Source organism: Dendrobates tinctorius, unplaced genomic scaffold (genome assembly GCF_039654945.1).
Source record: "Dendrobates tinctorius isolate UK_male_01 unplaced genomic scaffold, ASM3965494v1 ptg000013l, whole genome shotgun sequence".
Classification (NCBI taxonomy): Eukaryota; Metazoa; Chordata; class Amphibia; order Anura; family Dendrobatidae; genus Dendrobates; species Dendrobates tinctorius.
Window position 1 is genome coordinate 13385277 of NW_027361681.1, and position 24619 is coordinate 13409895.

At 41.4% G+C, this 24619-nt stretch overlaps 1 protein-coding gene across 1 annotated transcript in view; it reads right to left on the reverse strand.

The window, feature by feature from the left end:
- Window positions 1-24619, reverse strand: part of AGPAT2 (1-acylglycerol-3-phosphate O-acyltransferase 2) — a 54201-nt gene that overhangs the window by 2234 nt on the left and 27348 nt on the right. The window contains exons 3-5 of the mRNA XM_073559450.1: window positions 8784-8959; window positions 7673-7768; window positions 7118-7190 (exon numbers count right to left, since the gene is read on the reverse strand). Of these exons, the coding sequence (XP_073415551.1) occupies window positions 7118-7190; window positions 7673-7768; window positions 8784-8959 (345 nt within the window). The remainder of the gene's footprint in view (window positions 1-7117; window positions 7191-7672; window positions 7769-8783; window positions 8960-24619) is intronic.

Consider the following 24619-nt stretch of genomic DNA (forward strand, 5'->3'; position numbering starts at 1 on the left):
TCTCACGCTGTAGTGCCGCAAAGGGACAGGTGAACTCAGGTGACTTGTCACCAGAGTGATACAATGTGGAGGATTATGTCCGTCATTGTTTCACTAGAGCCCCTGGAGAGCGTTCGCATCAGCTGATGTGACAGCTCTCCACGGGAGATCGTCATATTTTTTTCAGGTGTTCGAGGGCTTCGGGGATTAGCTGTATATGGTAAGTATGAACTATATATGTGTGTATGTTTTGTTTTTTTACTTTCAACACATTAGCCAGATGATGGGACTACTACTGTCCCATCATTGGTTAATGTGTCAATCACTGTCACTGTAGCAGGCATAGCTCGATGGAACTTGTAGACACACGCAGGCCCCCCCACAGACCCACGCACAGACTTCCGCACAGCTCCGCATACCCTCGCATAGATCCGCATACTCTCCCGCACAGCACCGCATACCCCCTCACAGCCCAGCATACCCCCGCAGACCCCAGCAGTGCCCCGCATACTCCCGCACAGAGCCCCGCATACCGCCCACACAAGCCCGCATACCCCCGCACAGACCTACAGACCCCCCACACACACATACATAGCCCGCACACACCATACACACACAGTGTCAGAGCATGCGCAGTTTAAAAAACGGAATCCGTTGCCAGATTCCATCATTTCTTGGACAGCGACAGATCCTGCGCCCATAGGCTTCTATTCTAGCAAAAATCGGACAGCGACGGATCCGCCACTGTCCGATTTTTCGACGGACACAAAAAATGTTGCTCTGTGTGTCATGTCCGGCCACCAGACAAAGAATTTCCGAACGATCCGGCGAACAACGGACAAAATGTGAGGCCATCCGTCGCTAATACAAGTCTATGAAAAAAAATCTGATCCAGCGGCATCAGTTGCCTGATCCGTTTTTTTCAAAAAATGACGGACTGTGACTGATGGCAAAAAACTGATATATGAAAGGGGCTTTAAAACTCGCAATAGAACAGGCACATGCTAGAAGATAGAGATGGGTTTGGGCAAGGCCCCCGTGTAGAGATCAGGCTGGTATCCCTGTGTCTGACATGATGGGATGCAGGAATATAAGGGGAATAACAAAGTCTGCAGATCATGGAAAAGGAATTGCGCCCTCTATAGAGACTGCATATATAGGGACTTTTTTGCCATAAGGGAAACGCCTAGGCGGACATGTTTAAACTGAGGTGCCAAACTAAGCATACTGCCCAGCGTCGGCAGCTGGACATTGTGCGATGAGGCAGTTTGTATTGACAAAATACAACGCTGATTCAGTGTGACTCCTTCACGGGTGCTACATTACTGCACAGAAGAAAGGCCTGAAAATCTACTTCTTTATTATGCCAAGAAGATTTGATGGAGAGTCCAACTAAAGGAGTTTGATAACGTGCTGGACAATGCACCCTCAGATCGGAAGGCACTCAACGATCACCTAGTGAAGAGCTGATGGTCAACTTGAGTATAAGCAATGCTTGTGACAGGCCAGGATCAAAGCCGCAAAAACGTCTTGGAGCCAATATCACTTAGTCGAAAGGGAAGATCAAAAGCTGCAGAAATATCATAGTTCGGAGCATGGAATGAACGAAACCATGAACCAAGGCAAACTCGACTTTGTCCAAGTCGAGATAGAGAGAACAGGCCTCTACTCGGAGTTAGCGAACTAAAATAGACTCAATCGAAACATTTCTATTCAAACGAACATTGGGTCTACTATTCTGGCTATGATAGCTGAAGAAGAAACTGTGTTGCTTTTATTCTCAACAGAAGATTGTCCGGCACTGTCCTGCTGAACAATGAAGTCAGTGATAGAGTCATCTCGACTACAAAGAGCGCCAATCCATGTCACAGTTATACAAGTCTACTCACCAACAACAAATGCCGAGCAGGATGTTGATCTATTCTACAATCAATTTAAAAAAGAAATCAACTAGACGCCAAAACAAGACTCACTCATTATCATGGGAGACTTTAATGCCAAAGTGGCCAACAACAAACATGGAACCATTGTTGGAAACTTTGGACTTGGTGAACGAAATGAGGTTGGAGGAAGATTCATTGACTTATGTACTACAAATCGACTGTCCATTGTGAACACCTCCTTCCAAAATTACAGAGACTGTATACATGGACAACACTGAACGGGGCCTATAAGGGTCAGGTTGACTATATATATGTGTTCACCAAAGATGGAGGTTGAAGAACATTACCGTGAAAACATGGCCAGGATCTGACTCTGGAACTGATCATGAATTTTTGACAGCAAAGATTAGAGTAAAGCTGTGCAAATGGACTAGACAACAGGCTGTTTCCAACTACAATTTGACCAACATGCCTGAAGTTTTTTGGAATGGTCTGTACAACAGATTTCCATCACTGGGCATGGATGAAAGAAAGCATGAGGAATTATGGACTATAACGACTATCAATGTTGAAGAAGCCAGTTAGACAATAAACAAGAGGCAGAAGAGACCCCGCAGCCACGGTTAACAAAAGAGACCCTAAAGATCATCAGTGGCAAAAGGTAACTAGCAGGATGCAGACAACACCAGTAAAAGACAAACATTTGAGCAGTCAAAGAACTTTATTACCAAAATATATGTACAAAGACAGAAAGTGAACATCGCAGGGTCAAGACCAGAAAAGCTAACCTAAGGATCAAAGGGATACGACAAAGTTTCACCCAAGAGTGGGCATGTTGAAAGACGCCAACCAGAATAAAGTAACTGAGCAAGGACTGATCAAGGAAAGACGGAAAGAATACACAGAGTACCTCTACAAGAATGACTATGAGAAGAAACTGAGACTGGAAATGATAGAGAGCCGAAGTCGTTGCTGCAATAAAGCCCCTGTCAAACAAAAAAGAGCCTGGATGTGACAATATTCCAATAGAACTAATACATTTTTAGATTTATTAAATTTATTAGATTAATTTCTCCAACGGAGCTAATAATCAGGAAACAGCAGTGGATGTCAACACCCACCTGTGTCAACAGATTTAGGCAACTGATAAATGGCGCAAGGACTGGACAAGATCGGTGTTTATTCCTACTCCGAAAAAGGGAGATGCTACCGACTGTGGAAACTATCGGACTACTGAACTCATACATCATGGCAGCAAAATACTACTGAAGAGCCTACAAAGATGGTTACAGCCTTAGAGTGCTTTCACATTGCACTTTTGTCCACTCTCATGGGTCCCGTCAGGGCTTCTGTCCGAATTCCCCCGCAAAATGCGATTTGGAAGTAAACGCAGACGGGGCCATAGACTGGAATGGTGCTGGCAGAGCTAACCTGCGGACTGTCGCGCATCAGTTTCACTGGAGGCGGACACCCAGACGCCTTGAAAATCCAAAAGAACAAGAGACATAATTGCTAACAGATCGATAATGGAAAAGGCCAAAAAATACAACAAAGAGATCTATTTTGCTTCATCCACTACAGCAAAGTCTTCCACTACATTGATCACCAGAAACGATGGAATACCTTGAAGGATACGGATATGCCAAACCATCTGATCAGCCTCATTAGGAACTTTCACATTGACTAAGAAGCAACGGTTCCAACGGAACATGACTACATGGCATGGTTCAAACTAGAGTGAGATGTCAGACAAGGCTGCTTTCTGTCACCATTTCTCTTCAATCTATATGCAGAAGCTATTTTCAGGAAGACTGGATTTGCGAAAAAAGAAGAAGGAACAAATCATCAACACTCTTAAATACACAGACAATATAACATTAATACCAACAAGTGTAGATGGAATGAAGGACTTATTATGGAGTGTCAAAATGGAAAGTTCGAACATGGAACAGCTACTCAAAGAATATGACTACTGCCAGGTATGATCGGGACACATTTGAGAAGGACGGTGATGAACTGGAGGTTGTAAAGGACTTCAACCTATTTAGATAAATGATCACCCAAAATGCAGCGACAACACTGGAAGTCAATAGAAGAATAGCTATGGGCAAATCAACAATGAAGTCACTAGACAAGATTTTCAAATCGAGAAAAACTTCAATAACAACGAAGTCACAGCTCGTACATAATTTGGTCTTTTCTGTATCCAAGAAGTATCATTTCTCCTTGCGGAGATTGACATGCTAAGCATGCTTAGCATGTCAATCTCCGCAAGGAGAAACGATACTTCTTGGAAATCGGTCCAACGCCTCTCACACTTTGCACTGATGAGGGGCAGTATCCCAAAACACAGTGTCTGCAAATTGAGATTCTGGTTTGGCTTTTATCCTAAGTCATGTGACAAAGCTCGTTAAAGGGTTGACATTGACTTTTAGGATTGCTACTTCCAAATAGGACGCAGTAGAGTTCTAGTCCTCTTCCTTTCTGAAGAGACAATTTGCAGTCTTTTCTGCAGTAACATATGGATGCAAAACCTGAACGATAAAGAAACAATACAGAAGAAGAATCAATACCTTTAAAATGTGGTGAAGGAGAAGGATGTTATCAATACCATGGATGGCAAGAAGGACAAACAAATCAATCTTGGAACGAATCAAGCCAGACATTCCACTCGAAGCAAGGATCACCAAGCTACTACTTGCCTATCTTGCACATATCATATGAAGAGCAATCACTGGAGAAGGACATCATGGTCAGAAGAATAGAAAGAACGAGGTGAAGGGAAAGACCAGCAACTCGATGGCTTGATACTATTGTATAAAACCCTTGTGGACCTGTCTAGGTTTGCCTAAGATCGATCTTCCTACAGATTGTTCATCCATCAACTTGCCATGGCTCGAGTTTGAGCCAAAGGCAGTTTAATAATAATAGGGACTGCACAGCGTAGTCGCCACATGGACAGGGAAGCAGGACACACATTGATATCTTTCTAGTTATAAATAGAGTTGAGCGAATATCTTCGGTTCCACGCTTATTCGTCAAGCTATAGCACTTGCCGAGTAAGCTACAGCAGGAACCCGGCTTCCTGGATCACGGCGGCTGATCAGCTGATCACCGCCGCAGCTGCATGTGTCACGGCTGTATCACAGTCACAGTGTGTTGGGCTCTCTATAGCTTGCCGAATAAGCAGGGAACTGAAGATATTCGCTCAACTCTAGTTATAAATAGACCAGGGTTTGTGCCACCTACATATCTAATGACATCTACTCGTACATCAGGGGACTATCAGACCGTAACGACCCTTAGATCCAACAGGTCTACGGATGATTGGAGTTTACATCTGATGATCTGTATGTGCAGGATGAAGACATATATAACACTATAGGCAAAACGAATCGTGAGCCGCACAGTCATGTGTTCCCCGTCTACAGCCATTATCAGGACAGCGCTCCCGTTAACAGCCCAAACTTTCTTATGGGACCAGCACCTCAAACAAATAATATTTCAGAAATGAAATCTCATATTAATGTTAAAGACTCCAGGCAGCTCTTATGTGAGTAAGAAAACATGGATGTGTGATATGTCTGAGGATCCAGCAGGGGGCAGCCATCATCCTCCACTCATCATGGCTCTACAGTCCGGGAATATTCTGTATTGGAGTGTGAGATAAATCTCTGCAGGTCCCTCCAGTGATCACGGCCCCACAAGCCGCAGAGAGCAGATAATTCCCCCACACCTCCTCAGGGAAGATGGAGAACTAGAGATCAGATGCCACCCACAAAACAGGCTGAGGAGCTAATTCTTAGAGCCTCATCAAATGCAAACACTCACAATCTCAGCGTCTCCTCACATACAATCTGGTAACACACAATCGTGGCGTTTCATCATATGCAATCTGGTAACACAATCTTGGTGTCTTGACACATATAATCTAGTCACACACAATCTTAGCGTCTCCTCACATACAATTTGGTCACACAATCTTGGTGTCTCGACACATACAATCTGGTCACACAATCTTGGCGTCTCCTCACATACAATCTGGTAACACACAATCGTGACGTTTCGTCATATGCAATCTGGTAACACAATCTTGGTGTCTTGACACATATAATCTAGTCACACACAATCTTACGTCTCCTCACATACAATTTGGTCACACAATCTTGGTGTCTCGACACATACAATCTGGTCACACAATCTTGGCGTCTCCTCACATACAATCTGGTAACACACAATCGTGACGTTTCGTCATATGCAATCTGGTAACACAATCTTGGTGTCTTGACACATATAATCTAGTCACACACAATCTTAGCGTCTCCTCACATACAATTTGGTCACACAATCTTGGTGTCTCGTCACATACAATCTGGTCACACAATCTTAGCGTCTCCTCACATACAATTTGGTCACACAATCTTGGTGTCTCGTCACATACAATCTGGTCACACAATCTTGGTGTCTCGTCACATACAATTTGGTCACACAATCTTGGTGTCTCGTCACATACAATCTGGTCACACAATCTTGGTGTCTCGTCACATACAATCTGGTCACACAATCTTGGTGTCTCGTCACATACAATCTGGTCACACAATCTTGGTGTCTCGTCACATACAATTTGGTCACACAATCTTGGTGTCTCGTCACATACAATCTGGTCACACAATCTTAGCGTCTCCTCACATACAATTTGGTCACACAATCTTGGTGTCTCGTCACATACAATCTGGTCACACAATCTTAGCGTCTCCTCACATACAATTTGGTCACACAATCTTGGTGTCTCGTCACATACAATCTGGTCACACAATCTTGGTGTCTCGTCACATACAATTTGGTCACACAATCTTGGTGTCTCGTCACATACAATCTGGTCACACAATCTTGGTGTCTCGTCACATACAATCTGGTCACACAATCTTGGTGTCTCGTCACATACAATCTGGTCACACAATCTTGGTGTCTCGTCACATACAATCTGGTCACACAATCTTGGTGTCTCGTCACATACAATTTGGTCACACAATCTTGGCGTCTCGTCACATACAATTTGGTCACACAATCTTGGCGTGTCGTCACATACAATCTGGTCACACAATCTTGGTGTCTCGTCACATACAATTTGGTCACACAATCTTGGATCTCGTCACATACAATCTGGTCACACAATCTTGGCGTCTCGTCACATACAATCTGGTCACACAATCTTGGCGTCTTGTCACACACAATCTTGGCGTCTCGTCACATACCTCCCGTGAATAAACTCTTCTTCCTGTCATAGAAGCTGGTGTAGGAGGAATAAACAACTGGGATGATGGGAGCCTAGAAAAGCAGAAGGAACCAGGAAGAATTAAGGGGAATGGAAATCTAAAACAAGAATGTGTGTGATACAATATTAATGAAATTCTGTATCTAATCCTGTGTGATACTGTCTGCTAAGCCGTGTATCTATTCAACCATGTGAGATACAGTTGTGGAGCATCACACAGTACTACATTTCCATTCATGAAATGTACATGAATTTTATGACAGAACCAATAAACCTATGTGTTGGAAGCAAAGCAGATTTACAATCAATATGGCTTCCACTATCACTCACTGAACAGTAAATAATACTGTTGTCTTAGATGACCGAGATGTGGCTCCAGACATGATTAAGGCCACAGACCGGCCTGTCTTCTCTGTCCCTGTGTTGCCTTCCATAATACATGATATTTTCCACACCCCACCCATATGTTTGATCACAAACTGTCTCCATAATGAATCCTATAAAAGGTCCATGGTGATTATCACCAGGTTCTTACCTTCGCTTGAAGAGCGAGATGAAAAGCTCCTTTCTTGAATGGCAGCAGATCTCCAGTGTTATTCCGGGTCCCCTCAGGATACACCCAGACCTTTAGCTGCAGGAAATACAGAAGTGTAAGTGTGGAGATGACACAGAGAGGCAGACGTCAGAGCGCAGAGAGACAGACGTCAGAGTGCGGAGAGGCAGACGTCAGTGTGTGGAGATCACCTGAACATATTATGCCAGGTTAGGATTTGTGTCGCCATAGTTCATGTTCCCCACATGGTGGAGAGACAGTGTCTTGTACAGAGCAAATTAATCCTTCTTGTAGTGAAATATGTATATGTATGCATGTATGACCAGCAGCAAATTAACATCTGTCCTTAGACTGCATGACCTATGTTATCCTGAGAAGAGACAGTCTTTCTGGTCCCAACCCCAGGGGATTTCCTGAGAACACACAAAGTGGAAAATTTTCACACCTCCTAGTGTCTTTGATGGAGAGACGCCAATTGCACCATGACACTATCTACAGTATCTATGAGAAAGGTTACACAAAGAGTTTCAGAGAAAAATAATGTATTCATTGGTAAAATAGCCATGGTCCAGTCACAAACCTGCAATTAGAATATTAACATGAGAGGCTGGTCTAGAAATCTGATCTCTAGAGTAAGTCTATAAATTAGGCCTACACACCAAAAAAGATGTTCACATGTGGGGGCAGCCTGGAAAGCTGATGTGAGCCATTCCATATTTCTCCCTCAGGGACAGCATACCAGACTGCAAAGTTCGATATTTCTGTAAGTTTTCTCCCCTTTATCACTGTTTTTGCATATTTGTATATCACTTTTTATTTCCATTTTTAAAGAATCCATAAACTTAGAGTGTGTGATCCTGGTGATTGGCACATAGAAGTAGTAGCACTTCCGGGACTCATCGCCCTTGTGTTCGGTGAGTGGTGGCAGCGGGTATGAGCGGGGTGTGTGGTCTGTGTCGGGGTGTGATTTATGCTCCCACTGCAGCATAGAACAGAGGTTGAATGCTGGAGTGAGTGAGAGAAGATAGATTAACCCTTGCAGGCGCAACCCCAAGTCACGTGCTGAGAAGCGGGTACGTGACACTTCTCTTACATTGTCATCTGTCATGGCTTTCGCTACGCCGGCCATGATCGTCTTGGCATCACGAGTTTGCTTCCTGTTGATGTAAATGACCCCTCCGAGGTAGGTGAGCAGCCCCACAGAGCCGGCAAATAACAGCTCCCTCTTGGCGATCTGTACACAACGATCAGGCAGGATTTCCATCAGACCTACATGAAACAAAGATACAATGTCAGTTCCTCCAGAAATTGAGATTCTGGCTTGGCTTTTATCCTAAGTCATGTAACAAGGCTCGTTAAAGGGTCGACATTGACTTTCAGGATTGCTACTTCCAAAAGGTGGCACTAGAGTTCTAGTCCTCTTCCTCTCTGAAGAGACAATTTGCATAATTAGCATATTTTTCCAGAGGAGCATTGCGGCTTTAAGTCTCCTCACATAGACAGCCCCTCCAGCGATCACGACCAGTGGCACTGGACGCTGGTTTTTAATGTAAACATCGGGTATCCGGGAGCCGCGGCTCCTGGATACCCGATGTTTACATTAGAAACCAATGTCGCTGATCGCTGGGCTTTCACTGCCACACACAGCGATATGCGCTGGCCAGCGGGAGACTAACGATCGAAAAATGGCCCAGGCCGATCAAGCACGATCAGCGTTACCCGGCAGGGGGGCCGGTCGCTGATCCCCGTCACACACAGCGATCTCGCTGGCGAGATCGCTGTGGCGTCACAAAATCAGCGTTCTCGCTAGCAAGATCGTTGTGTGTGACGGGGCTTAAATTTTGCTTTCCTTCTTGCTAAAAACAAAATAACCTTCAAAACTGAGAAAATAAAGTCAATTTCCTAGCAGAGAGGTAGCAATTACAGCAGCTGCGCTCCCCGGAGACCCATTCATTTTAATCACCTGGACAGATAATATCTTAAACGTTGGTTGTGGCCGAACAAACCAGCACAATCTAATAAAATGGAGCGAGAGCAGGGGCAGAAATAATGGGGATGGGGCACATAATGTATCTTACTAAATACCAGAGGAGGCGACACAATCATAAGACTGCGGAATAGGAGACCTTTTTTTTGCTTCTGAAGCTTTAAATTGAAAACAAGGACAATGGAGACTCCAGATGTACGGAGAAAAGAAAACGCTTCATGTCCGGAGATGGGTGCGAGTCGGCTCTGCTCCTCCTGCAGGATTATGGGAAATGTGCAATGAAGTGGAATGGAAAGGGTTTTTTATGACTTGTTACATGGACACATAGGAGCCTTAATTCCATTAATGTCTGCTAAGCACACAAAATGACCACTCATAAGGTAGAGATGGAGACCCTGGTGTGTGACTGTTTATAGGAAGTGATGCCTATTGATTGTGTGATAAGCGGTATTGCTACTTACAAATAAATCAGTAACACTCCAGCGTTATAAGAGGGGCTGATATCAGTCACATATGTAATGTCTGGAGGATATATCAGTACTGGAGCGTTATAAGAGGGGCAGATATCAGTCAGATATGATGTAATGTCTGGAGGATATATCAGTACTGGAGCGTTATAAGAGGGGCTGATATCAGTCACATAAGATGTAATGTCTGGAGGATATATCAGTACTGGAGCGTTATAAGAGGGGCAGATATCAGTCACATATGATGTAATGTCTGGAGGATATATCAGTACTGGAGCGTTATAAGAGGGGCAGATATCAGTCACATATGATGTAATGTCTGGAGGATATATCAGTACTGGAGCGTTATAAGAGGGGCAGATATCAGTCACATATGATGTAATGTCTGGAGGATATATCAGTACTGGAGCGTTATAAGAGGGGCTGATATCAGTCACATATGGTGTAATGTCTGGAGGATATATCAGTACTGGAGCATTATAAGAGGGGCAGATATCAGTCACATATGATGTAATGTCTGGAGGATATATCAGTACTGGAGCATTATAAGATGGGCTGATATCAGTCACATATGGTGTAATGTCTGGAGGATATATCAGTACTGGAGCATTATAAGAGGGGCAGATATCAGTCACATATGATGTAATGTCTGGAGGATATATCAGTACTGGAGCATTATAAGATGGGCTGATATCAGTCACATATGGTGTAATGTCTGGAGGATATATCAGTACTGGAGCGTTATAAGAGAGGCAGATATCAGTCACATATGATGTAATGTCTGGAGGATATATCAGTACTGGAGCATTATAAGAGGGGCAGATATCAGTCACATATGATGTAATGTCTGGAGGATATATCAGTACTGGAGCATTATAAGAGGGGCAGATATCAGTCACATATGATGTAATGTCTGGAGGATATATCAGTACTGGAGCATTATAAGAGGGGCAGATATCAGTCACATATGATGTAATGTCTGGAGGATATATCAGTACTGGAGCATTATAAGAGGGGCAGATATCAGTCACATATGATGTAATGTCTGGAGGATATATCAGTACTGGAGCATTATAAGATGGGCTGATATCAGTCACATATGGTGTAATGTCTGGAGGATATATCAGTACTGGAGCGTTATAAGAGAGGCAGATATCAGTCACATATGGTGAAATGTCTGGAGAATATATCAGTACTGGAGCGTTATACAGTGGGGAAAAAAAGTATTTAGTCAGTCAGCAATAGTGCAAGTTCCACCACTTAAAAAGATGAGAGGCGTCTGTAATTTACATCATAGGTAGACCTCAACTATGGGTGACAAACTGAGAAAAAAAAATCCAGAAAATCACATTGTCTGTTTTTTTTTCATTTTATTTGCATATTATGGTGGAAAATAAGTATTTGGTCAGAAACAAAATTTCATCTCAATACTTTGTGATATATCCTTTGTTGGCAATGACAGAGGTCAAACGTTTTCTGTAAGTCTTCACAAGGTTGCCACACACTGTTGTTGGTATGTTGGCCCATTCCTCCATGCAGATCTCCTCTAGAGCAGTGATGTTTTTGGCTTTTCGCTTGGCAACACTGACTTTCAACTCCCTCCAAAGGTTTTCTATAGGGTTGAGATCTGGAGACTGGCTAGGACACTCCAGGACCTTGAAATGCTTCTTACGAAGCCACTCCTTCGTTGCCCTGGCGGTGTGCTTTGGATCATTGTCATGTTGAAAGACCCAGCCACGTTTCATCTTCAATGCCCTTGCTGATGGAAGGAGGTTTGCACTCAAAATCTCACGATACATGGCCCCATTCATTCTTTCATGTACCCGGATCAGTCGTCCTGGCCCCTTTGCAGAGAAACAGCCCCAAAGCATGATGTTTCCACCACCATGCTTTACAGTAGGTATGGTGTTTGATGGATGCAACTCAGTATTCTTTTTCCTCCAAACACGACAAGTTGTGTTTCTACCAAACAGTTCCAGTTTGGTTTCATCAGACCATAGGACATTCTCCCAAAACTCCTCTGGATCATCCAAATGCTCTCTAGCAAACTTCAGACGGGCCCGGACATGTACAGGCTTAAGCAGTGGGACACGTCTGGCACTGCAGGATCTGAGTCCATGGTGGCGTAGTGTGTTACTTATGGTAGGCCTTGTTACATTGGTCCCAGCTCTCTGCAGTTCATTCACTAGGTCCCCCCGCGTGGTTCTGGGATTTTTGCTCACCGTTCTTGTGATCATTCTGACCCCACGGGGTGGGATTTTGCGTGGAGCACCAGATCGAGGGAGATTATCAGTGGTCTTGTATGTCTTCCATTTTCTAATTATTGCTCCCACTGTTGATTTCTTCACTCCAAGCTGGTTGGCTATTGCAGATTCAGTCTTCCCAGCCTGGTGCAGGGATACAATTTTGTTTCTGGTGTCCTTTGACATCTCTTTGGTCTTCACCATAGTGGAGTTTGGAGTCAGACTGTTTGAGGGTGTGCACAGGTGTCTTTTTATACTGATAACAAGTTTAAACAGGTGCCATTACTACAGGTAATGAGTGGAGGAAAGAGGAGACTCTTAAAGAAGAAGTTACAGGTCTGTGAGAGCCAGAAATCTTGATTGCTTGTTTCTGACCAAATACTTATTTTCCACCATAATATGCAAATAAAATGAAAAAAAACAGACAATGTGATTTTCTGGATTTTTTTTTCTCAGTTTGTCTCCCATAGTTGAGGTCTACCTATGATGTAAATTACAGACGCCTCTCATCTTTTTAAGTGGTGGAACTTGCACTATTGCTGACTGACTAAATACTTTTTTTCCCCACTGTAAGAGGGGCTGATATCAGTCACATATGGTGAAATGTCTGGAGGATATATCAGTACTGGAGCGTTATAAGAGAGGCCGGTATCAGTCACATATGATGTAATGTCTGGAGGATATATCAGTACTGGAGCGTTATAAGAGAGGCTGATATCAGTCACATATGGTGAAATGTCTGGAGGATATATCAGTACTGGAGCATTATAAGATGGGCTGATATCAGTCACATATGGTGTAATGTCTGGAGGATATATCAGTACTGGAGAATTATAAGAGAGGCCGGTATCAGTCACATATGATATAATGTCTGGAGGATATATCAGTACTGGAGCGTTGTAAGAGAGGCTGATATCAGTCACATATGTAATGTCTGGAGGATATATCAGTACTGGAGCGTTATAAGAGGGGCTGATATCAGTCACATATGGTGTAATGTCTGGAGGATATATCAGTACTGGAGCGTTATAAGGGAGGCTGATATCAGTCACATATGGTGTAATGTCTGGAGGATATATCAGTACTGGAGCGCTATAAGAGAGGCTGATATCAGTTACATATGATGTAATGTCTGGAGGATATATCAGTACTCGAGCTTTATAACAGGAGATGATATCAGTTACATATGTAATGTCTGGAGGATATATCAGTACTGGAGAGTTATAAGAGAGGCTGATAACAGTCACATATGGTGTAATGTCTGGAGGATATATCAGTACTGGAGCGTTATAAGAGAGGCTGATATCAGTCACATATGGTGTAATGTCTGGAGGATAAATCAGTACTCGAGCGTTATAAGAGAGGCTGATATCAGTCACATATGGTGTAATGTCCGGAGGATAAATCAGTACTCGAGCGTTATAAGAGAGGCTGATATCAGTCACATATGTAATGTCTGGAGGATGTATCAGTACTGGAGCATTATAACAGGAGATGATATCAGTCACATATGTAATGTCTGGAGGATATATCAGTACTGGAGCGTTATAAGAGGGGCTGATATCAGTCACATATGGTGTAATGTCTGGAGGATATATCAGTACTCGAGCTTTATAACAGGAGATGATATCAGTCACATATGTAATGTCTGGAGGATATATCAGTACTGGAGCGTTATAAGATGGGCTGATATCAGTCACATATGATGTAATGTCTGGAGGATATATCAGTACTGGAGCATTATAAGAGAGGCTGATATCAGTCACATATGGTGTAATGTCTGGAGGAAATATCAGTACTGGAGCGTTATAAGAGAGGCTGGTATCAGTCACATATGTTGTAATGTCTGGAGGATAAATCAGTACTGGAGCGTTATAAGAGGGGCTGGTATCAGTCACATATGATGTAATGTCTGGAGGATATATCAGTACTGGAGCGTTATAAGAGGGGCTGGTATCAGTCACATATGGTGTAATGTCTGGAGGATATATCAATACTGGAGCTTTATAAGAGAGGCTGATATCAGTCACATATGGTGTAATGTCTGGAGGATATATCAGTACTGGAGCGTTATAAGAGGGGCTGGTATCAGTCACATATGGTGTAATGTCTGGAGGATATATCAGTACTGGAGCGTTATAAGAGGGGCTGATCGCAGTCACATATGATGCAATGTCTGGAGGATATATCAGTACTGGAGCGTTATAAGAGGGGCTGATATCAGTCATATATGGTGTATGTCTGGAGGATATATCAGTACTGGAGCATTATAAGAGGGGCCGAAATCAGTTACATATGATGTAATGATGTAATATCTGGAGGTTATATAAGTACTGGAGCGTTAAAAGAGGGGTTGGTATCAGTCACATATGATGTAATGTCTGGAGGATGTAACAGTACTGGAGCTTTATAAGAGGGGCTGATATCAGTCACATATGGTGTAATGTCTGTAGCATATATCAGTACTGTAGCATTATAAGAGGGGCCGATATCAGTCACATGTGATGTAATGATGTAATATCTGGAGGTTATATAAGTACTTGAGCGTTATAAGAGGAGTTGGTATCAGTTACATATGATGTAATGTCTGGAGGATATATCAATACTGGAGCGTTATGGGGCTGATATCAGTCACATATGATGTAATGATGTAATATCTGGAGGTTATATAAGTACTGGAGCGTTATAAGAGGGGCTGATATCAGTCACATATGGTGTTATGTCTGGAGGATAGATCAGTACTGGAGCATTATAAGAGGGGCCGATATCAGTCACATATGCTGTAATGATGTAATATCTGGAGGTTATATAAGTACTGGAGCGTTATAAGAGGGGTTGGTATCAGTCACATATGATGTAATGTCCGGAGGATATATCAGTACTGGAGCGTTATAAGAGGGGCTGATATCAGTCACTTATGATGTAATGATGTAATATCTGGAGGTTATATAAGTATTGGAGAGTTATAAGAGGGGTTGGTATCAGTCACATATGATGTAATGTCTGGAGGATGTATCAGTACTGGAGCGTTATAAGAGGTTCTGATATCAGTCACATATGGTGTAATGTCTGTAGCATATATCAGTACTGTAGCATTATAAGAGGGGCCGATATCAGTCTCATATGATGTAATGATGTAATATCTGGCGGTTATATAAGTACTGGAGCGTTATAAGACAGGTTGGTATCAGTCACATATGATGTAATGTCTGGAGGATATATCAGTACTGGAGTGTTATAAGAGGGGCTGATATCAGTCACATATGATGTAATGATGTAATATCTGGAGGTTATATAAGTACTGGAGAGTTATAAGAGGGGTTGGTATCAGTCACATATGGTGTAATGTCTGGAGGATATATCAGTACTGGAGCATTGTAAGAGGGGCCGATATCAGTCACATATGATGCAATGATGTAATATCTGGAGGTTATATAAGTACTAGAGCGTTATAAGACAGGTTGGTATCAGTCACATATGATGTAATGTCTGGAGGATATATCAGTACTGGAGCGTTATAAGAGGGGCTGATATCAGTCACATATGATGTAATGTCTGGAGGATATATCAGTACTGGAGCGTTATAAGAGGGGCTGGTATCAGTCACATATGGTGTAATGTTTGGAGGATATATCAGTACTGGAGTGTTATAAGAGGGGCTGATGTCAGTCACATATGATGTATTGTCTGGAGGAAATATCAGTACTGGAGCATTATAAGAGGGGCTGATGTCAATCATATATGATGTAATGTCTGGAGGATATATTGGTACTGGAGCGTTATAAGAGGGGCTGATATCAGTCACATATGATGTAATGTCTGGAGGATATATCAGTACTGGAGCGTTATAAGAGGGGCTGATATCAGTCACATATGATGTAATGATGTAATATCTGGAGGTTATATAAGTACTGGAGCGTTATAAGAGAGGTTGGTATCAGTCACATATGATGTAATGTCTGGAGGATATATCAATACTGGAGCGTTATAAGAGGGGCTGATATCAGTCTCATATGATGTAATGATGTAATATCTGGAGGTTATATAAGTACTGGAGCGTTATAAGACAGGTTGGTATCAGTCACATATGATGTAATGTCTGGAGGATATATCAGTACTGGAGCATTATAAGAGGGGCTGATGTCAATCATATATGATGTAATGTCTGGAGGATATATTGGTACTGGAGCGTTATAAGAGGGGCTGATATCAGTCACATATGATGTAATGTCTGGAGGATATATCAGTACTGGAGCGTTATAAGAGGGGCTGATATCAGTCACATATGATGTAATGATGTAATATCTGGAGGTTATATAAGTACTGGAGCGTTATAAGAGAGGTTGGTATCAGTCACATATGATGTAATGTCTGGAGGATATATCAATACTGGAGCGTTATAAGAGGGGCTGATATCAGTCTCATATGATGTAATGATGTAATATCTGGAGGTTATATAAGTACTGGAGCGTTATAAGACAGGTTGGTATCAGTCACATATGATGTAATGTCTGGAGGATATATCAGTACTGGAGCATTATATGAGGGGCTGATATCAGTCACCTATGATGTAATGTCTGGAGGATATATCAATACTGGAGCGTTATAAGAGGGGCTGATATCAGTCACATATGATGTAATGATGTAATATATGGAGGTTATATAATTACTGGAGAGTTATAAGAGGGGTTGGTATCAGTCACATATGATGTAATGTCTGGAGGATATATCAGTACTGTAGCATTATAAGAGGGGCCGATATCAGTCACATATGACGTAATGATGTAATATCTGGAGGTTATATAAGTACTGGAGCGTTATAAGAGGGGTTGGTATCAGTCACATATGATGTAATGTCTGGAGGATATATCAATACTGGAGCATTATAAGAGGGGCTGATATCAGTCTCATATGATGTAATGATGTAATATCTGGAGGTTATATAAGTACTGGAGCGTTATAAGACAGATTGGTATAAGTCACATATGATGTAATGTCTGGAGGATATATCAGTACTGGAGCGTTATAAGAGGGGCTGATATCAGTCACATATGATGTAATGTCTGGAGGATATATCAGTACTAGAGTGTTATAAGAGGGGCTGATATCAGTCACATATGATGTAATGATGTAATATCTGGAGGTTATATAAGTACTGGAGCGTTAAAAGAGGGGTTGGTATCAGTCACATATGATGTAATGTCTGGAGGATGTAACAGTACTGGAGCTTTATAAGAGGGGCTGATATCAGTCACATATGGTGTAATGTCTGTAGCATATATCAGTACTGTAGCATTATAAGAGGGGCCGATATCAGTCACATGTGATGTAATGATGTAATATCTGGAGGTTATATAAGTACTTGAGCGTTATAAGAGGAGTTGGTATCAGTTACATATGATGTAATGTCTGGAGGATATATCAATACTGGAGCGTTATGGGGCTGATATCAGTCACATATGATGTAATGATGTAATATCTGGAGGTTATATAAGTACTGGAGCGTTATAAGAGGGGCTGATATCAGTCACATATGGTGTTATGTCTGGAGGATAGATCAGTACTGGAGCATTATAAGAGGGGCCGATATCAGTCACATATGCTGTAATGATGTAATATCTGGAGGTTATATAAGTACTGGAGCGTTATAAGAGGGGTTGGTATCAGTCACATATGATGTAATGTCCGGAGGATATATCAGTACTGGAGCGTTATAAGAGGGGCTGATATCAGTCACTTATGATGTAATGATGTAATATCTGGAGGTTATATAAGTATTGGAGAGTTATAAGAGGGGTTGGTATCAGTCACATATGATGTAATGTCTGGAGGATGTATCAGTACTGGAGCGTTATAAGAGGTTCTGATATCAGTCACATATGGTGTAATGTCTGTAGCATATATCAGTACTGTAGCATTATAAGAGGGGCCGATATCAGTCTCATATGATGTAATGATGTAATATCTGGCGGTTATATAAGTACTGGAGCGTTATAAGACAGGTTGGTATCAGTCACATATGATGTAATGTCTGGAGGATATATCAGTACTGGAGTGTTATAAGAGGGGCTGATATCAGTCACATATGATGTAATGATGTAATATCTGGAGGTTATATAAGTACTGGAGAGTTATAAGAGGGGTTGGTATCAGTCACATATGGTGTAATGTCTGGAGGATATATCAGTACTGGAGCATTGTAAGAGGGGCCGATATCAGTCACATATGATGCAATGATGTAATATCTGGAGGTTATATAAGTACTAGAGCGTTATAAGACAGGTTGGTATCAGTCACATATGATGTAATGTCTGGAGGATATATCAGTACTGGAGCGTTATAAGAGGGGCTGATATCAGTCACATATGATGTAATGTCTGGAGGATATATCAGTACTGGAGCGTTATAAGAGGGGCTGGTATCAGTCACATATGGTGTAATGTTTGGAGGATATATCAGTACTGGAGTGTTATAAGAGGGGCTGATGTCAGTCACATATGATGTATTGTCTGGAGGAAATATCAGTACTGGAGCATTATAAGAGGGGCTGATGTCAATCATATATGATGTAATGTCTGGAGGATATATTGGTACTGGAGCGTTATAAGAGGGGCTGATATCAGTCACATATGATGTAATGTCTGGAGGATATATCAGTACTGGAGCGTTATAAGAGGGGCTGATATCAGTCACATATGATGTAATGATGTAATATCTGGAGGTTATATAAGTACTGGAGCGTTATAAGAGAGGTTGGTATCAGTCACATATGATGTAATGTCTGGAGGATATATCAATACTGGAGCGTTATAAGAGGGGCTGATATCAGTCTCATATGATGTAATGATGTAATATCTGGAGGTTATATAAGTACTGGAGCGTTATAAGACAGGTTGGTATCAGTCACATATGATGTAATGTCTGGAGGATATATCAGTACTGGAGCATTATAAGAGGGGCTGATGTCAATCATATATGATGTAATGTCTGGAGGATATATTGGTACTGGAGCGTTATAAGAGGGGCTGATATCAGTCACATATGATGTAATGTCTGGAGGATATATCAGTACTGGAGCGTTATAAGAGGGGCTGATATCAGTCACATATGATGTAATGATGTAATATCTGGAGGTTATATAAGTACTGGAGCGTTATAAGAGAGGTTGGTATCAGTCACATATGATGTAATGTCTGGAGGATATATCAATACTGGAGCGTTATAAGAGGGGCTGATATCAGTCTCATATGATGTAATGATGTAATATCTGGAGGTTATATAAGTACTGGAGCGTTATAAGACAGGTTGGTATCAGTCACATATGATGTAATGTCTGGAGGATATATCAGTACTGGAGCATTATATGAGGGGCTGATATCAGTCACCTATGATGTAATGTCTGGAGGATATATCAATACTGGAGCGTTATAAGAGGGGCTGATATCAGTCACATATGATGTAATGATGTAATATATGGAGGTTATATAATTACTGGAGAGTTATAAGAGGGGTTGGTATCAGTCACATATGATGTAATGTCTGGAGGATATATCAGTACTGTAGCATTATAAGAGGGGCCGATATCAGTCACATATGACGTAATGATGTAATATCTGGAGGTTATATAAGTACTGGAGCGTTATAAGAGGGGTTGGTATCAGTCACATATGATGTAATGTCTGGAGGATATATCAATACTGGAGCATTATAAGAGGGGCTGATATCAGTCTCATATGATGTAATGATGTAATATCTGGAGGTTATATAAGTACTGGAGCGTTATAAGACAGATTGGTATAAGTCACATATGATGTAATGTCTGGAGGATATATCAGTACTGGAGCGTTATAAGAGGGGCTGATATCAGTCACATATGATGTAATGTCTGGAGGATATATCAGTACTAGAGTGTTATAAGAGGGGCTGATATCAGTCACATATGATGTAATGATGTAATATCTGGAGGTTATATAAGTACTGGAGCGTTAAAAGAGGGGTTGGTATCAGTCACATATGATGTAATGTCTGGAGGATGTAACAGTACTGGAGCTTTATAAGAGGGGCTGATATCAGTCACATATGGTGTAATGTCTGTAGCATATATCAGTACTGTAGCATTATAAGAGGGGCCGATATCAGTCACATGTGATGTAATGATGTAATATCTGGAGGTTATATAAGTACTTGAGCGTTATAAGAGGAGTTGGTATCAGTTACATATGATGTAATGTCTGGAGGATATATCAATACTGGAGCGTTATGGGGCTGATATCAGTCACATATGATGTAATGATGTAATATCTGGAGGTTATATAAGTACTGGAGCGTTATAAGAGGGGCTGATATCAGTCACATATGGTGTTATGTCTGGAGGATAGATCAGTACTGGAGCATTATAAGAGGGGCCGATATCAGTCACATATGCTGTAATGATGTAATATCTGGAGGTTATATAAGTACTGGAGCGTTATAAGAGGGGTTGGTATCAGTCACATATGATGTAATGTCCGGAGGATATATCAGTACTGGAGCGTTATAAGAGGGGCTGATATCAGTCACTTATGATGTAATGATGTAATATCTGGAGGTTATATAAGTATTGGAGAGTTATAAGAGGGGTTGGTATCAGTCACATATGATGTAATGTCTGGAGGATGTATCAGTACTGGAGCGTTATAAGAGGTTCTGATATCAGTCACATATGGTGTAATGTCTGTAGCATATATCAGTACTGTAGCATTATAAGAGGGGCCGATATCAGTCTCATATGATGTAATGATGTAATATCTGGCGGTTATATAAGTACTGGAGCGTTATAAGACAGGTTGGTATCAGTCACATATGATGTAATGTCTGGAGGATATATCAGTACTGGAGTGTTATAAGAGGGGCTGATATCAGTCACATATGATGTAATGATGTAATATCTGGAGGTTATATAAGTACTGGAGAGTTATAAGAGGGGTTGGTATCAGTCACATATGGTGTAATGTCTGGAGGATATATCAGTACTGGAGCATTGTAAGAGGGGCCGATATCAGTCACATATGATGCAATGATGTAATATCTGGAGGTTATATAAGTACTAGAGCGTTATAAGACAGGTTGGTATCAGTCACATATGATGTAATGTCTGGAGGATATATCAGTACTGGAGCGTTATAAGAGGGGCTGATATCAGTCACATATGATGTAATGTCTGGAGGATATATCAGTACTGGAGCGTTATAAGAGGGGCTGGTATCAGTCACATATGGTGTAATGTTTGGAGGATATATCAGTACTGGAGTGTTATAAGAGGGGCTGATGTCAGTCACATATGATGTATTGTCTGGAGGAAATATCAGTACTGGAGCATTATAAGAGGGGCTGATGTCAATCATATATGATGTAATGTCTGGAGGATATATTGGTACTGGAGCGTTATAAGAGAGGTTGGTATCAGTCACATATGATGTAATGTCTGGAGGATATATCAATACTGGAGCGTTATAAGAGGGGCTGATATCAGTCTCATATGATGTAATGATGTAATATCTGGAGGTTATATAAGTACTGGAGCGTTATAAGACAGGTTGGTATCAGTCACATATGATGTAATGTCTGGAGGATATATCAGTACTGGAGCATTATAAGAGGGGCTGATGTCAATCATATATGATGTAATGTCTGGAGGATATATTGGTACTGGAGCGTTATAAGAGGGGCTGATATCAGTCACATATGATGTAATGTCTGGAGGATATATCAGTACTGGAGCGTTATAAGAGGGGCTGATATCAGTCACATATGATGTAATGATGTAATATCTGGAGGTTATATAAGTACTGGAGCGTTATAAGAGAGGTTGGTATCAGTCACATATGATGTAATGTCTGGAGGATATATCAATACTGGAGCGTTATAAGAGGGGCTGATATCAGTCTCATATGATGTAATGATGTAATATCTGGAGGTTATATAAGTACTGGAGCGTTATAAGACAGGTTGGTATCAGTCACATATGATGTAATGTCTGGAGGATATATCAGTACTGGAGCATTATATGAGGGGCTGATATCAGTCACCTATGATGTAATGTCTGGAGGATATATCAATACTGGAGCGTTATAAGAGGGGCTGATATCAGTCACATATGATGTAATGATGTAATATATGGAGGTTATATAATTACTGGAGAGTTATAAGAGGGGTTGGTATCAGTCACATATGATGTAATGTCTGGAGGATATATCAGTACTGTAGCATTATAAGAGGGGCCGATATCAGTCACATATGACGTAATGATGTAATATCTGGAGGTTATATAAGTACTGGAGCGTTATAAGAGGGGTTGGTATCAGTCACATATGATGTAATGTCTGGAGGATATATCAATACTGGAGCATTATAAGAGGGGCTGATATCAGTCTCATATGATGTAATGATGTAATATCTGGAGGTTATATAAGTACTGGAGCGTTATAAGACAGATTGGTATAAGTCACATATGATGTAATGTCTGGAGGATATATCAGTACTGGAGCGTTATAAGAGGGGCTGATATCAGTCACATATGATGTAATGTCTGGAGGATATATCAGTACTAGAGTGTTATAAGAGGGGCTGATATCAGTCACATATGATGTAATGATGTAATATCTGGAGGTTATATAAGTACTGGAGAGTTATAAGAGGGGTTGGTATCAGTCACATATGATGTAATGTTTGGAGGATATATCAGTACTGGAGCGTTATAAGAGCGGCTGATGGCAGTCACTATGATGTAATGTCTGGAGGATATATCAGTACTAGAGTGTTATAAGAGGGGCTGGTATCAGTCACATATGGTGTAATGTTTGGAGGATATATCAGTACAGGAGCGTTATAAGAAGGGCTGATATCAATCACATATGATGTAATGTTTGGAGGATATATCAGTACTGGACTGTTATAAGAGGGGCTGATGTCAGTCACATATGATGTAATGTCTGGAGGATATATTGGTACTGGAGCGTTATAAGAGGGGCTGATGTCAGTCACATATGATATAATGTCTGGAGGATATATCAGTACTGGAGCGTTGTAAGAGAGGCTGATATCAGTCACATATGTAATGTCTGGAGGATATATCAGTACTGGAGCGTTATAAGAGGGGCTGATATCAGTCACATATGGTGTAATGTCTGGAGGATATATCAGTACTGGAGCGTTATAAGGGAGGCTGATATCAGTCACATATGGTGTAATGTCTGGAGGATATATCAGTACTGGAGCGCTATAAGAGAGGCTGATATCAGTTACATATGATGTAATGTCTGGAGGATATATCAGTACTGGAGAGTTATAAGAGAGGCTGATAACAGTCACATATGGTGTAATGTCTGGAGGATATATCAGTACTGGAGCGTTATAAGAGAGGCTGATATCAGTCACATATGGTGTAATGTCTGGAGGATAAATCAGTACTCGAGCGTTATAAGAGAGGCTGATATCAGTCACATATGGTGTAATGTCGGGAGGATAAATCAGTACTCGAGCGTTATAAGAGAGGCTGATATCAGTCACATATGTAATGTCTGGAGGATGTATCAGTACTGGAGCATTATAACAGGAGATGATATCAGTCACATATGTAATGTCTGGAGGATATATCAGTACTGGAGCGTTATAAGAGGGGCTGATATCAGTCACATATGGTGTAATGTCTGGAGGATATATCAGTACTCGAGCTTTATAACAGGAGATGATATCAGTCACATATGTAATGTCTGGAGGATATATCAGTACTGGAGCGTTATAAGATGGGCTGATATCAGTCACATATGATGTAATGTCTGGAGGATATATCAGTACTGGAGCATTATAAGAGAGGCTGATATCAGTCACATATGGTGTAATGTCTGGAGGAAATATCAGTACTGGAGCGTTATAAGAGAGGCTGGTATCAGTCACATATGTTGTAATGTCTGGAGGATAAATCAGTACTGGAGCGTTATAAGAGGGGCTGGTATCAGTCACATATGATGTAATGTCTGGAGGATATATCAGTACTGGAGCGTTATAAGAGGGGCTGGTATCAGTCACATATGGTGTAATGTCTGGAGGATAAATCAGTACTGGAGCGTTATAAGAGGGGCTGATATCAGTCACATATGATGTAATGTCTGGAGGATATATCAATACTGGAGCTTTATAAGAGAGGCTGATATCAGTCACATATGGTGTAATGTCTGGAGGATATATCAGTACT